At 46.2% G+C, this 13,787-nt stretch overlaps 1 protein-coding gene across 1 annotated transcript in view; it reads left to right on the top strand.

Moving 5' to 3' along the window:
- Window positions 1–13,787, top strand: part of VPS13A (vacuolar protein sorting 13 homolog A) — a 747,194-nt gene that overhangs the window by 445,945 nt on the left and 287,462 nt on the right. Inside the window, exons 35-39 of the mRNA XM_063913834.1 lie at window positions 5,422–5,566; window positions 6,485–6,615; window positions 6,855–7,021; window positions 7,709–7,932; window positions 8,018–8,250. Of these exons, the coding sequence (XP_063769904.1) occupies window positions 5,422–5,566; window positions 6,485–6,615; window positions 6,855–7,021; window positions 7,709–7,932; window positions 8,018–8,250 (900 nt within the window). The remainder of the gene's footprint in view (window positions 1–5,421; window positions 5,567–6,484; window positions 6,616–6,854; window positions 7,022–7,708; window positions 7,933–8,017; window positions 8,251–13,787) is intronic.

The raw sequence follows: 13,787 nt of genomic DNA, 5'->3' as shown, positions 1-13,787 counted from the left end.
AAAAGGGTTTCTCCTGGAGGAGAAGTCCTAGGAGTTGTCGTCTCTAGACAGAGACCTCCTAATACAAATACAGGTGTCGGTGCATCAATGCACGCGAGCCCTGGGAAAGATGGTAGCTTCTTACGAGGAAATTCCATTCGCCAGGTCCCATGCAAGGATCTTCCAGTGGGATCTGTTGGACAAGTGGTCCGGGTTGCATCTTCAGATGCATCGGCGATTAACCCGGTCTCCAAGGGCCAGGGTGTCGCTGTTGTGGTGGCTGCAGAGTGCTCATCTTCTAGGGGGCCGCAGATTCGGCATACAGGACTGGGTCCTGGTGACCACGGATGCCAGCCTTCGAGGCTGGGGGGCAGTCACACAGGGAAGAAACTTCCAAGGACTATGGAAACGTCAGGAGAAGACTTCCCTACACATAAATATTCTGGAACTAAGGGCCATTTACAATGTCCTAAGTCAGGCTAGACCCCTGCTTCAACACCGGCCGGTGCTGATCTAGTCAGACAACATCACGGCGGTCGCTCATGTAAACCGACAGGGCGGCACAAGAAGCAGGATGGCGATGGCAGAAGCCACAAGGATTCTCAGATGGGCGGAAAATCATGTGTTAGCACTGTCAGCAGTGTTCATTCCCCGGAGTGGACAACTGGGAAGCAGACTTTCTCAGCAGACACGACCTCCACCCGGGAGAGTGGGGACTTCATCCAGAAGTCTTCCGAATGATTGTACACCGTTGGGAAAGGCCACAGGTGGACATGATGGCGTCCCGCCTCAACAAAAAGCTACAAAGATATTGCGCCAGGTCAAGGGACCCTTAGGCGATAGCTGTGGACGCTCTGGTAACACCGTGGGTGTACCAGTCGGTGTATGTGTTCCCTTTTCTGCCTCTCTTACCCAGGGTAATGAGAATAATAAGAAGGAGAGAAGTAAGAACTATACTCATTGTTCCGGATTGGCCAAGAAGAGCTTGGTACCCAGAACTCCAAGAAATGATCTCAGAGGACCCATGGCCTCTGCCGCTCAGACAGGACCTGCTGCAGCAGGGGGCCTGTCTGTTCCAAGACGTACCACGGCTGCGTTTGACGGCATGGCGGTTGAACGCCGGATCCTGAAGGAAAAGGGCATTCCGGAGGAAGTTATCCCTACGCTAATTAAAGCTAGGAAAGAAGTGAACGCAAACCATTATCACCGCATATGGCGGAAATATGTTGCGTGGTGTGAGGCCAGGAAGGCCCCAAAGGAGGAATTTCAGCTAGGTCGATTTCTGCACTTTCTACAGTCAGGGTGACTATGGGCCTAAAATTGGGTTCCATTAAGGTCCAGATTTCGGCTCTATCGATTTTCTTCCAAAATAGAACTGGCTTCACTGTCTGAAGTTCAGACTTTTGTTAAGGGAGTGCTGCATAGTCAGCCCCCGTTTGTGCCTCCAGTGGTACCGTGGGATCTCAACGTGGTGTTGGATTTCCTGAAGTCGCATTGTGTTGAGCCACTTAAATCCGTTGAGCTACAATACCTCACGTGGAAAGTGGTCATGCTGTTGGCCTTGGCGTCGGCCAGGCGTGTATCAGAATTGGCGGCTTTGTCATGCAAAAGCCCTTATCTGATTTTTTATTTGGATAAGGCGGAATTGAGGACTCGTTCCCAATTCTTTCCTAAGGTGGTATCAGTTTTTCATGTGAACCAACCTATTGTGGTGCCTGCGGCTACTTGGGACTTGGAGGATTCCAAGTTACTGGACGTAGTCAGGGCCCTGAAAAGTATATGTTTCCAGGACGGCTGGAGTCAGGAAAACTGACTCGCTATTTATCCTGTATGCACCCAACAAGCTGGGTGCTCCTGCTTCTAAGCAGACTATTGCTCGCTGGATCTGTAGCACGATTCGGCTTGCACATTCTGCGGCTGGACTGCCGCATCCTAAATCAGTGAAAGCCCATTCCACGAGGAAAGTGGGCTCTTCTTGGGCGGCTGCCCGAGGGGTCTCGGCTCTACAACTTTGCCGAGCAGCTACTTGGTCGGGGTCAAACACATTTGCTAAATTCTACAAGTTTGACACCCTGGCTGAGGAGGACCTAGAGTTTGCCCATTCGGTGCTGCAGAGTCATCCGCACTCTCCCGCTCGTTTGGGAGCTTTGGTATAATCCCCATGGTCCTTACGGAGTCCCAGCATCCACTTAGGACGTTAGAGAAAATAAGATTTTACTTACCGGTAAATCTATTTCTCGTAGTCCGTAGTGGATGATGGGCGCCCATCCCAAGTGCGGATTGTCTGCAATACTTGTTTATAGTTATTGCCTAACTAAAGGGTTATTATTGAGCCATCTGTTGAGAGGCTCAGTTATATTTCATACTGTTTACTGGGTATAGTATCACGAGTTATACGGTGTGATTGGTGTGGCTGGTATGAGTCTTACCCGGGATTCAAAATCCTTCCTTATTGTGTCAGCTCTTCCGGGCACAGTATCCTAACTGAGGTCTGGAGGAGGGTCATAGTGGGAGGAGCCAGTGCACACCAGGTAGTCCTAAAGCTTTCTTTAGTTGTGCCCAGTCTCCTGCGGAGCCGCTATTCCCCATGGTCCTTACGGAGTCCCAGCATCCACTACGGACTACGAGAAATAGATTTACCGGTGAGTAAAATCTTATTATCTTCAATTGTAAATCACTATTATCCCGTTTTGATTATTCGTTTATGTATTCTGTAATTGGGTGATGCGGATCCCTTGTTGCGCCATATAAATAAAGGATAATAATAATAACAATAATAATAATAATAATAAAATGCATTTGCAGCATGTTTGCCACAACTGAAGATGCATCTAATCATTATATAAAACGAATGACTTATTCTTAAATGTAGAAATGTGGCCAGCCTTAAATACAATTCTATGAATGACCAGCATATTGTACCAGCCTGTGGCCCTACCATGGCATGCTGCACCAGCCTGTGGTCTCCTTGTAGGTCACTGCAGCAGTCTGTGTCTCTCTACACTACCCTTTTGGACCTCCCAATGGCACCGTGCAACAGCTTGTGGTCCCCTATTAGCACCTTGTGGTTGAATGTGTTCCCTTATTAGCAACCAGCTTATTACCCCATAGTAGTGCCATGCACAAGCCTTAGGAGCACTAGTACTGAACTGCACTTCTATCAAATTCAGAACCACGGTTCTGACAGCAAAAGATTAAAGAAGAGTATAGGCCCTTTAAAGGACAAACTGGGAGGCTTAATAAAATATGATAATGACATAGTGGATACATTAAACACGTTTTTTTCCATCTGTATTTACAATAGAGGACCAGATGCATGAACTAACACCCAACCCCAATAAGGATAATGTCCCACTGCTTAGTGTTTTTTTAAGGGAGGAGGAAGTCTGTGACTGATTGAAAAAAATTAAGATTGATAAGTCTCCTGGTCCAGACGTTATTCATCCAAGGGTTCTCATGGAGCTACACTCCGAATTAGGAAGACCTCTATTTTTAATCTTCAATGATTCACTTACATGAGGCATGGTACCCAAAGACTGGCGTATAGCGGAAGTAAAGCTGAACCAGGCAATTATAGACCAGTTAGTCTTACATCTACTGTATAGTGGGGACAGTCCTAGAAAGCATTCTGAGGGATAGTGTACAGAAGATCCTTGAAGCCAAAAAGATTATTATCAGGAACCAACACGGGTTTGTGAAGAATAGATTATGTCAAACAAACTTACTAGGCTTTTAAGAAACAGTTAGTGTGAACCTTGATCAGGGTAAGGCAATTGATGTCATCTTTTTAGACTTTGCTATAGCTTTTGAAAACAGTGTCACACATGAGGCTTATCTATGAGTTACATGAACTGGGGCTAGGGAGCACAATATGCACTTGGGTTAGTAACTGGTTAGATAATAGGGAGCACCGAGTTGTGGCAAATGGAACTTTTGGACTGAAGTACTAAGCGGTGTGCCACAAGGGTGTGTACTCGGACCACTATTGTTCATCATTTTCATTAACGATCTAGCAGAAGGTCTAGAGAGCATGGTGTCAATTTTTGTAGACGATACCAAACTGTGTAAGGTTATAAATTCGGAGGGAGATACGGAGTCTCTCCAGAACGATTTATTTAAACTGGAATCATGGGCAGCAAAATGGAGAATGAGGTTTAATACAGACAAGTGTAAGGTAATGCACCTTGGTAGCAAGAACAAAAATAACCTACATACTTAATGGGGTGATTTTAGGGGACTCCATACTAGAAAAAGATTTAGGTGTTCACATAGATATCAAACTTAGCAGCAGCACCCAATGTAGGATAGCAGCAAAAAAGGTAAACAAGGTACTAGCATGCATAAAGAGGGGTATTGATGCAAGGGATGAGACTGTTATACTCACATTATATAAAGCTCTAGTGAGGCCCCATCTGGAATACTGCGCACAATTTTGGGCACCATACTACAAAGAGGATATCCTGGAACTAGAAAAGGTTCAGAGGCGGGCGACCAAACTGATTAAGGGGATAGAGACGCTTGAATAGCAGGAAAGATTTGCATGTTCACACTGGAAAAGAGATTAAGAGTGGACATGATCAACATTTATAAATATTTAAGGGGACAATACACACAGCTTTCGGGGGATCTGTTTTTGTTAAGACCAGCACAGAAAACACGTTGACACCCACTTAGGTTAGAGTAGAGGAGATTCCACACACAGAGGCGGAAAGGTTATTTCACAGTAAGGACAATACGAGTTTGGAATCCCTGCCTGAGAGAGTAGTAATGGCAGACTCGGTCCATACTTTTAAGAATGGGCTATATATTCTTAATAGACAAGGATATATAGGGTTATGGTGGAAAGATCACGTACTATAGTCATAATAAAATGAGGAAATACAACACAACGGCCGACTTTATCAACAGATAAAATTACTCCTGAAAATAATACAGAGTAGGACAACACAAATAGGTTGAACTCGACGGACGGATTGTCTTTTTTCAACCTCACAAACTATGTAACTATGTATGCTGTAATTGCATACTAGGGCAGATGTATTAAGCCTGGAGAAGTGATAAAGCAATGATAAAACAGTGATAAGTGCAAGGTTATAACGTACCAGCCAATCAGCTCCAATATGTAAATTGACAGGAGCTGATTGGCTGGTGCGTTATCACCTTCCATTTATCACTTCTTTATCACTGCTTTATCACTTCTCCAGGCTTAATACATCTGCTCCAGTGTGTCTAAACACTGTGGTAGTGATCACCCTACTTTGAGTTCTTGCGGCCTGCCTCTACTACTGTCTTATCAAAAAGAAAAAGATTAGGTATGTTGCTAGAGATAAAATACTAGCTCCTCAAGTTATATTAAAAGCTGAAATTATAAATTGTCTGGATATACAGTGTGTATGATGCCGACCTTATGAAATAATGTGTTGTGCTCTTTTTTTTTTTTAGCTTATTCTGGGGCAGGATGACTTGACAACTATCCTAAGGACATTGAATGAGAACCTAGGAGAAACAGCGGAGAAGACTGATTCTGAGAGGAACAATGGAAAAGGTTCAAGCATTGGTGGGAACAGTACAACCCAAATTTCCTCAGGTACTTTTACTTCTTATTCGGTTGTACATTTCAGTTGTAGTTATATTGGCTGTCTATATGGTATGGGTGCTCCAGTGGTAAATATATAATACAGTTTTTCATGCAGTAAAGCTGGAACACTTTGTCTCTCTCACTGACCAGCACCTGTCACATTTCTACACGTAGGGAAGAAAAAACAACCTACTGGACAGTAAGGGCAAAAGTCACTTTAGGGGTGAATCCTTAGAATGTACAGTGTGTGTCCTAATTTTACCCTCCTGAAGTATGCAGTCTATTTCATAGCACAAGTACTTTACCTCATTACTTGGCCTTTTATATTTCATAATGAGAGATTTTTTTGTAACTTTGCATAATGATACAGGGCTGCCAAATACGGGTGGTCTTCTGTATGCCGGCGGTCGGGCTCCCGGCGCTCAGTATACCGGCGCCGGGAGCCCGACAGCCGGCATACCGACACTTATTTTCCCTCGTGGGCGTCCACGACCCCCATAGAGGGAGAATAAAATAGTGTAGCGCGCCACCGTGCCCGTAGCGTGGCGAGCGCAGCGAGCCCGCAAGAGGCTCATTTGCGCTCGCCACGCTGTCGGTAAGCCGGCGGTCGGGCTCCCGGCGCCGGGATGCTGGTCGCCGGGAGCCCGACCGCCGGCCAGCCGTAGTGAACCCGCCAAATACTAGTGTTTTGTCCCTGTTTTTTTTCTTTTTTTACTTTTATTGTCTATGTAGATCTGCAAAATGCGTAATATGTGTGCAGCTGTTTAATGCTTGATTTACATGAGAATATACTTAGATTATGCCACCTTTCTTGAGATGCGAAAAATTAATGTTATGTAGCCTAGAGAGACATCCCCGTTTGACATCTGTCGCCTGCAATGAGATGCCTTGTTTATTTTACATTTCTTTTTGTATATTTTCTTATAGGGACAACTGTGGTGACAGCAGCTGTAGTTGAAACATACATGACTGCTAAAGTCAGGACAACCTTGAAGCTGGATTTCCAGTTTGACTCGCTCACTTTAAATTTGTACAGCGCCAGTTCAAACTCATCTCTGGTAATAATGCTTGCAAGAGTGGAACTCTAATCCTATAAACCAGGCATGTCCAAACTGTGGCCCTCCAGCTGTTGTGAAACTACATATCCCAGCATGACCTGACACAGATTTGCTGTCAGAGAATGCTAAAACTGGCTCAGGGCATGCTGGGAGGTGTAGTTTCTTAACAGCTGGAGGGCCGCAGTTTGGAAATGCCTGCTATAAACAATGTATATAATAGGCTATCCTTCTTTTAACAGACAAATGTCAATAAAAGAGATAGTGGTCTGAATCTTGCCGAATTCCAGTTGGGTCTGATTAAAACCTCTGTAAAGATGTCCTCTGATGGATCTATGATCGCTGCAGTCAAACTTACAAACTGTCTATTAGATGATAAGAGACAAGCCATCCAGAAAGCAACGCCAAGGTACTGTGACATGTTCACACAAATTACATTTTTGAGGTGGATCAGTCACCAGATAGCTTTATTGTTTTGCTTTAAAATTGATCTGTCACACTGCACTATGGGCCTGTTTCATGTTTGTAAGTAAAGTGAAAAAGCAAGCAACTGGGCAAAACCATGTAGGACTGCAGGTGCGGCAGGTGTAACATGTGCAGAGAGATTTATATTTGTGGTGTGTTCAAACTGAAATCTAAATTGCACTGTAAAAAGAAAGCTGTCTAACATGTGTGAGCTACATGCAATGCAGCCAGTATTTATCCTGCGCAGAAAAATAAAAAAAAAACAAATTGAAATCTCTCTGCACATGTTACATCTGCCCCACCTGCATGCAACATGGTTTTACCCATGCCAAATGCTTGTTGATGAGACTTCCACTTGTAATGACATTACTGATTGTGTAGGCTGGAGGAAGCCTGCCTGGGATTCAGCAGACCACAGACAGTGAGATGCACTGATTACAATAGTAATCATTCCTTAAGAAACACCATATTTTTATGAGAGTTATCTATTTAGGATTATGGGTTAAACTTGACAATAAAGGAATAAAATAATTCATCAAGCTGTTTTTCATTGAAATATTTTATATGTGGTTATAACTACTTATAGTCATAGCCAAATCTGATATCTTTATTATTTTATATCTGTTTTAAGAATGCTTGAACTGAAGCGCGGATGTGAGAAAAATGTCATGGTAGATGTCTGCTACAAGCAAGGTAGAGATGGCACATTGCTGGATGTAATTGTCCGTGACATCTACTTGTGTGCCAGCATTGAGTTCCTGCTTACTGTGGCAGAAATATTTATTAAAGCCAATGAGCAAAGTTCTGTTGCACTGAGGAGCAGCAAGCAAATATCAGCAACCAATAAGGAAGCAGGTAGCGTACTGTTTTTATTTTACTTCTTTCACCACACATCTATAACACCACAGACTTTAAATGATTCTCTATTTTGTGTCTTTAGCTCCTACACAACAGGTTTCAAAAATGGAAATGAATGTAGTGGTGAAGAACCCAGAATTTGTTTTTGTGGCAGATCTGTCAAGAGCAGATGCCCCAGCGCTGGTACTTACTACACAGTGTGAGCTTTCCATTAATAACAGCCCAGAAGTTCAGCACATGACTGCTGCTGTGAAGGACTTGCACATGAAGGCCTGTCCCTTTCTGCCAGACAAGAGAACAGGAAAAATAACCACGGTGAGATCATTTCACATGCTTTGTATATTCATATATCAACTTTTATATAACCAGGTGAATAAAATAACTATGGAAGAAATACATACCTCCCAACTGTCCCGATTTTCGCGGGACAGTCCCGTTTCTCTAACGTTCTAGTGGATGCTGGGGACTCCGAAAGGACCATGGGGAATAGCGGCTCCGCAGGAGACTGGGCACAAAAGTAAAAAGCTTTAGGACTACCTGGTGTGCACTGGCTCCTCCCCCTATGACCCTCCTCCAAGCCTCAGTTAGATTTTTGTGCCCGAACGAGAAGGGTGCATACTAAGGGGCTCTCCTGAGCTGCTTAGTGTAAAAGTTTAAAGTAGGTTTTTTATTTTCAGTGAGACCTGCTGGCAACAGGCTCACTGCACCGAGGGACTAAGGGGAGAAGAAGCGAACTCACCTGCGTGCAGAGTGGATTGGGCTTCTTAGGCTACTGGACATTAGCTCCAGAGGTACGATCACAGGACCAGCAATGGATGGGTCCCGGAGCCGCGCCGCCGGCCCCCTTACAGAGCCAGAAGAGTGAAGAGGTCCGGAAAATCGGCGGCAGAAGACGTCCTGTCTTCAATAAGGTAGCGCACAGCACCGCAGCTGTGCGCCATTGCTCTCAGCACACTTCACACTCTGGTCACTGAGGGTGCAGGGCGCTGGGGGGGGGCGCCCTGAGACGCAATAAAAAACCTTTTTTTGGCAAAAAATACATCACATATAGCTCCTGGGCTATATGGATGCATTTAACCCCTGCCAATTTTTCCATTAAAAAGCGGGAGAAAGGCTCCGCCCCCTTCACGGCAGCCTATCTCCTCAGCACACTGGCGCCATTTTTTCCTCACAGCTCCGTTGGAGGAAGGCTCCCTGACTCTCCCCTGCAGTCCTGCACTACAGAAACAGGGTAAAACAAGAGAGGGGGGGCACTAAATTGGCATATTAATATATACAGCAGCTATATTAGGGAAAAACACTTATATAAGGTTATCCCTGTATATATATAGCGCTCTGGTGTGTGCTGGCAAACTCTCCCTCTGTCTCCCCAAAGGGCTAGTGGGGTCCTGTCCTCTATCAGAGCATTCCCTGTGTGTGTGCTGTGTGTCGGTACGCTGTGTCGACATGTATGAGGAGGAAAATGGTGTGGAGGCGGAGCAATTGCCTGTGTTAGTAATGTCACCCCCTAGGGAGTCGACACCTGACTGGATGGTCTTATGGAAAGAATTACGTGATAGTGTCGGCACTTTACAAAAGACTGTTGACGACATGAGACAGCCGGCAAATCAGTTAATACCTGTACAGGCGTCTCAAACACCGTCAGGGGCTATAAAACGCCCGTTACCTCAGGTCGATACAGACACTGACACGGACACTGACTCCAGTGTCGACGGTGAGGAAACAAACGTATTTTCCAGTAGGACCACACGTTACATGATCACGGCAATGAAGGAGGTTTTGAACATTTCTGATACTACAAGTACCACTAAAAAGGGTATTATGTGGGGTGTGAAAAAACTACCCGTAGTTTTTCCTGAATCAGATGAATTAAATGAGGTGTGTGATGAAGCGTGGGTTTCCCCCGATAAAAAACTGCTAATTTCTAAAAAAATATTGGCATTATACCCTTTCCCGCCAGAGGTTAGGGCGCGTTGGGAAACACCCCCTAGAGTGGATAAGGCGCTCACACGCTTATCAAAACAAGTGGCGTTACCGTCTCCTGATACGGCCGCCCTCAAGGAACCAGCTGATAGGAAGCTGGAAAATATCCTAAAAAGTATATACACACATACTGGTATTATACTGCGACCAGCAATCGCCTCAGCCTGGATGTGCAGTGCTGGGGTGGCTTGGTCGGATTCCCTGACTGAAAATATTGATACCCTTGACAGGGACAGTATTTCATTGACTATAGAGCATTTAAAGGATGCATTTCTATATATGCGTGATGCACAGAGGGATATTTGCACTCTGGCATCAAGAGTAAGTGCGATGTCCATTTCTGCCAGAAGAGGGTTATGGACGCGACAGTGGTCAGGTGATGCGGATTCCAAACGGCATATGGAAGTATTGCCGTATAAAGGGGAGGAGTTATTTGGGGTCGGTCTATCGGACCTGGTGGCCACGGCAACGGCTGGGAAATCCACCTTTTTACCCCAAGTCACCTCACAGCAGAAAAAGATACCGTCTTTTCAGGCTCAGTCCTTTCGTCCCCATAAGGGCAAGCGGGCAAAAGGCCACTCATATCTGCCCCGGGGCAGAGGAAGGGGAAAAAGACTGCAGCAGACAGCCTCTTCCCACGAACAGAAGCCCTCCCCCGCTTCTGCCAAGTCCTCAGCATGACGCTGGGGCCTTACAAGCGGACTCAGGCAAGACGGTGGGGGCCCGTCTCAAGAATTTCAGCGCGCAGTGGGCTCACTCGCAAGTGGACCCCTGGATCCTGCAGGTAGTATCTCAGGGGTACAAATTGGAATTCGAGACGTCTCCCCCGACAGGGAGGCGGTATTGGAAGCCATTCACAAGCTGTATTCCCAGCAAGTGATAATCAAGGTACCCCTCCTACAACAGGGAAAGGGGTATTATTCCACGCTGTTTGTGGTACCGAAGCCGGACGGCTCGGTGAGACCCATTTTAAATCTGAAATCCTTGAACACTTACATAAAAAGGTTCAAGTTCAAGATGGAGTCACTCAGAGCAGTGATAGCGAACCTGGAAGAAGGGGACTATATGGTGTCTCTGGACATCAAGGATGCTTACCTCCATGTCCCAATTTGCCCTTCTCACCAAGGGTACCTCAGGTTTGTGGTACAGAACTGTCACTATCAGTTTCAGACGCTGCCGTTTGGATTGTCCACGGCACCCCGGGTCTTTACCAAGGTAATGGCCGAAATGATGATTCTTCTTCGAAGAAAAGGCGTCTTAATTATCCCTTACTTGGACGATCTCCTGATAAGGGCAAGGTCCAGAGAACAGTTAGAGGTCGGAGTAGCACTATCTCAAGTAGTACTACGACAGCACGGATGGATTCTAAATATTCCAAAATCGCAGCTGATTCCGACGACACGTCTGCTGTTCCTAGGAATGATTCTGGACACAGTACAGAAAAAGGTGTTTCTCCCGGAAGAGAAAGCCAGGGAGTTATCCGACCTAGTCAGGAACCTCCTAAGACCAGGCCAAGTGTCAGTACATCAATGCACAAGGGTCCTGGGAAAGATGGTGGCTTCTTACGAAGCGATTCCATTCGGCAGATTCCACGCAAGAACTTTTCAGTGGGATCTGCTGGACAAATGGTCCGGATCACATCTTCAAATGCATCAGCGGATAACCCTGTCTCCAAGGACAATGGTGTCTCTCCTGTGGTGGTTACAGAGTGCTCATCTCCTAGAGGGCCGCAGATTCGGCATTCAGGATTGGGTCCTGGTGACCACGGATGCCAGCCTGAGGGGCTGGGGAGCAGTCACACAGGGAAGAAATTTCCAGGGCTTGTGGTCAAGCATGGAAACGTCACTTCACATAAATATCCTGGAACTCAGGGCCATTTACAATGCCCTAAGTCAGGCAAGACCTCTGCTTCAGGGTCAGCCGGTGTTGATCCAGTCGGACAACATCACGGCAGTCGCCCACGTAAACAGACAGGGCGGCACAAGAAGCAGGAGGGCAATGACGGAAGTGGCAAGGATTCTTCGCTGGGCGGAAAATCATGTGATAGCACTGTCAGCAGTGTTCATTCCGGGAGTGGACAACTGGGAAGCAGACTTCCTCAGCAGACACGATCTTCACCCGGGGGAGTGGGGACTTCACCCAGAAGTCTTCCACATGATTGTGAACCGTTGGGAAAAACCAAAGGTGGACATGATGGCGTCCCGCCTCAACAAAAAACTGGACAGATATTGCGCCAGGTCAAGGGACCCTCATGCAATAGCTGTGGACGCTCTGGTAACACCGTGGGTGTACCAGTCAGTGTATGTGTTCCCTCCTCTTCCTCTCATACCAAAAGTACTGAGAATCATAAGAAGGAGAGGAGTAAAGACTATACTCGTGGCTCCGGATTGGCCAAGAAGGACTTGGTACCCGGAAATTCAAGAGATGCTCACGGAAGACCCGTGGCCTCTACCTCTAAGAAAGGACCTGCTCCAGCAGGGACCATGTCTGTTCCAAGACTTACCGCGGCTGCGTTTGACGGCATGGCGGTTGAACGCCGGATCCTGAAGGAAAAAGGCATTCCGGATGAAGTCATCCCTACCCTGATCAAAGCCAGGAAGGATGTGACCGTACAACATTATCACCGTATTTGGCGAAAATATGTTGCGTGGTGCGAGGCCAGGAAGGCCCCTACAGAGGAATTTCAACTGGGTCGATTCCTGCATTTCCTGCAAACAGGACTGTCTATGGGCCTAAAATTAGGGTCCATTAAGGTTAAAATTTCGGCCCTGTCAATATTCTTCCAAAAAGAACTAGCTTCTGTTCCTGAAGTTCGGACGTTTGTCAAGGGAGTACTGCATATACAGCCTCCTTTTGTGCCTCCAGTGGCACCTTGGGATCTCAATGTAGTTTTGGGGTTCCTAAAATCACATTGGTTTGAACCACTCACCACTGTGGACTTAAAATATCTCACATGGAAAGTGGTAATGCTGTTAGCCCTGGCTTCAGCCAGGCGTGTTTCAGAATTGGCGGCTTTATCCTATAAAAGCCCTTACCTAATTTTTCATACAGACAGGGCAGAATTGAGGACTCGTCCTCAATTTCTCCCTAAGGTGGTTTCAGCATTTCACTTAAACCAGCCTATTGTGGTGCCTGCGGCTACTAGGGACTTGGAGGATTCCAAGTTACTGGACGTAGTCAGGGCCCTGAAAATATATGTTTCCAGGACGGCTGAAGTCAGAAAATCTGACTCGCTGTTTATCCTGTATGCACCCAACAAGCTGGGTGCTCCTGCTTCTAAGCAGACTATTGCTCGTTGGATTTGTAGTACAATTCAGCTTGCACTTTCTGTGGCAGGCCTGCCACAGCCAAAATCTGTAAAAGCCCATTCCACAAGGAAAGTGGGCTCATCTTGGGCGGCTGCCCGAGGGGTCTCGGCTTTACAACTTTGCCGAGCAGCTACTTGGTCAGGGGCAAACACGTTTGCTAAATTCTACAAATTTGATACCCTGGCTGAGGAGGACCTGGAGTTCTCTCATTCGGTGCTGCAGAGTCATCCGCACTCTCCCGCCCGTTTGGGAGCTTTGGTATAATCCCCATGGTCCTTTCGGAGTCCCCAGCATCCACTAGGACGTTAGAGAAAATAAGAATTTACTTACCGATAATTCTATTTCTCATAGTCCGTAGTGGATGCTGGGCGCCCATCCCAAGTGCGGATTGTCTGCATTACTTGTACATAGTTATTGTTACAAAAATCGGGTTATTGTTGTTGTGAGCCATCTTTTCAGAGGCTCCTTCTGTTATCATGCTGTTAACTGGGTTCAGATCACAAGTTGTACGGTGTGATTGGTGTGGCTGGTAAGAGTCTTACCCGGGATTCAAAATCCTTC

Source organism: Pseudophryne corroboree, chromosome 1, assembly GCF_028390025.1.
Source record: "Pseudophryne corroboree isolate aPseCor3 chromosome 1, aPseCor3.hap2, whole genome shotgun sequence".
Classification (NCBI taxonomy): domain Eukaryota; kingdom Metazoa; phylum Chordata; class Amphibia; order Anura; family Myobatrachidae; genus Pseudophryne; species Pseudophryne corroboree.
Note: the sequence above shows the minus strand (reverse complement) of the source record. Positions and strands in the feature narration are given on the sequence as shown.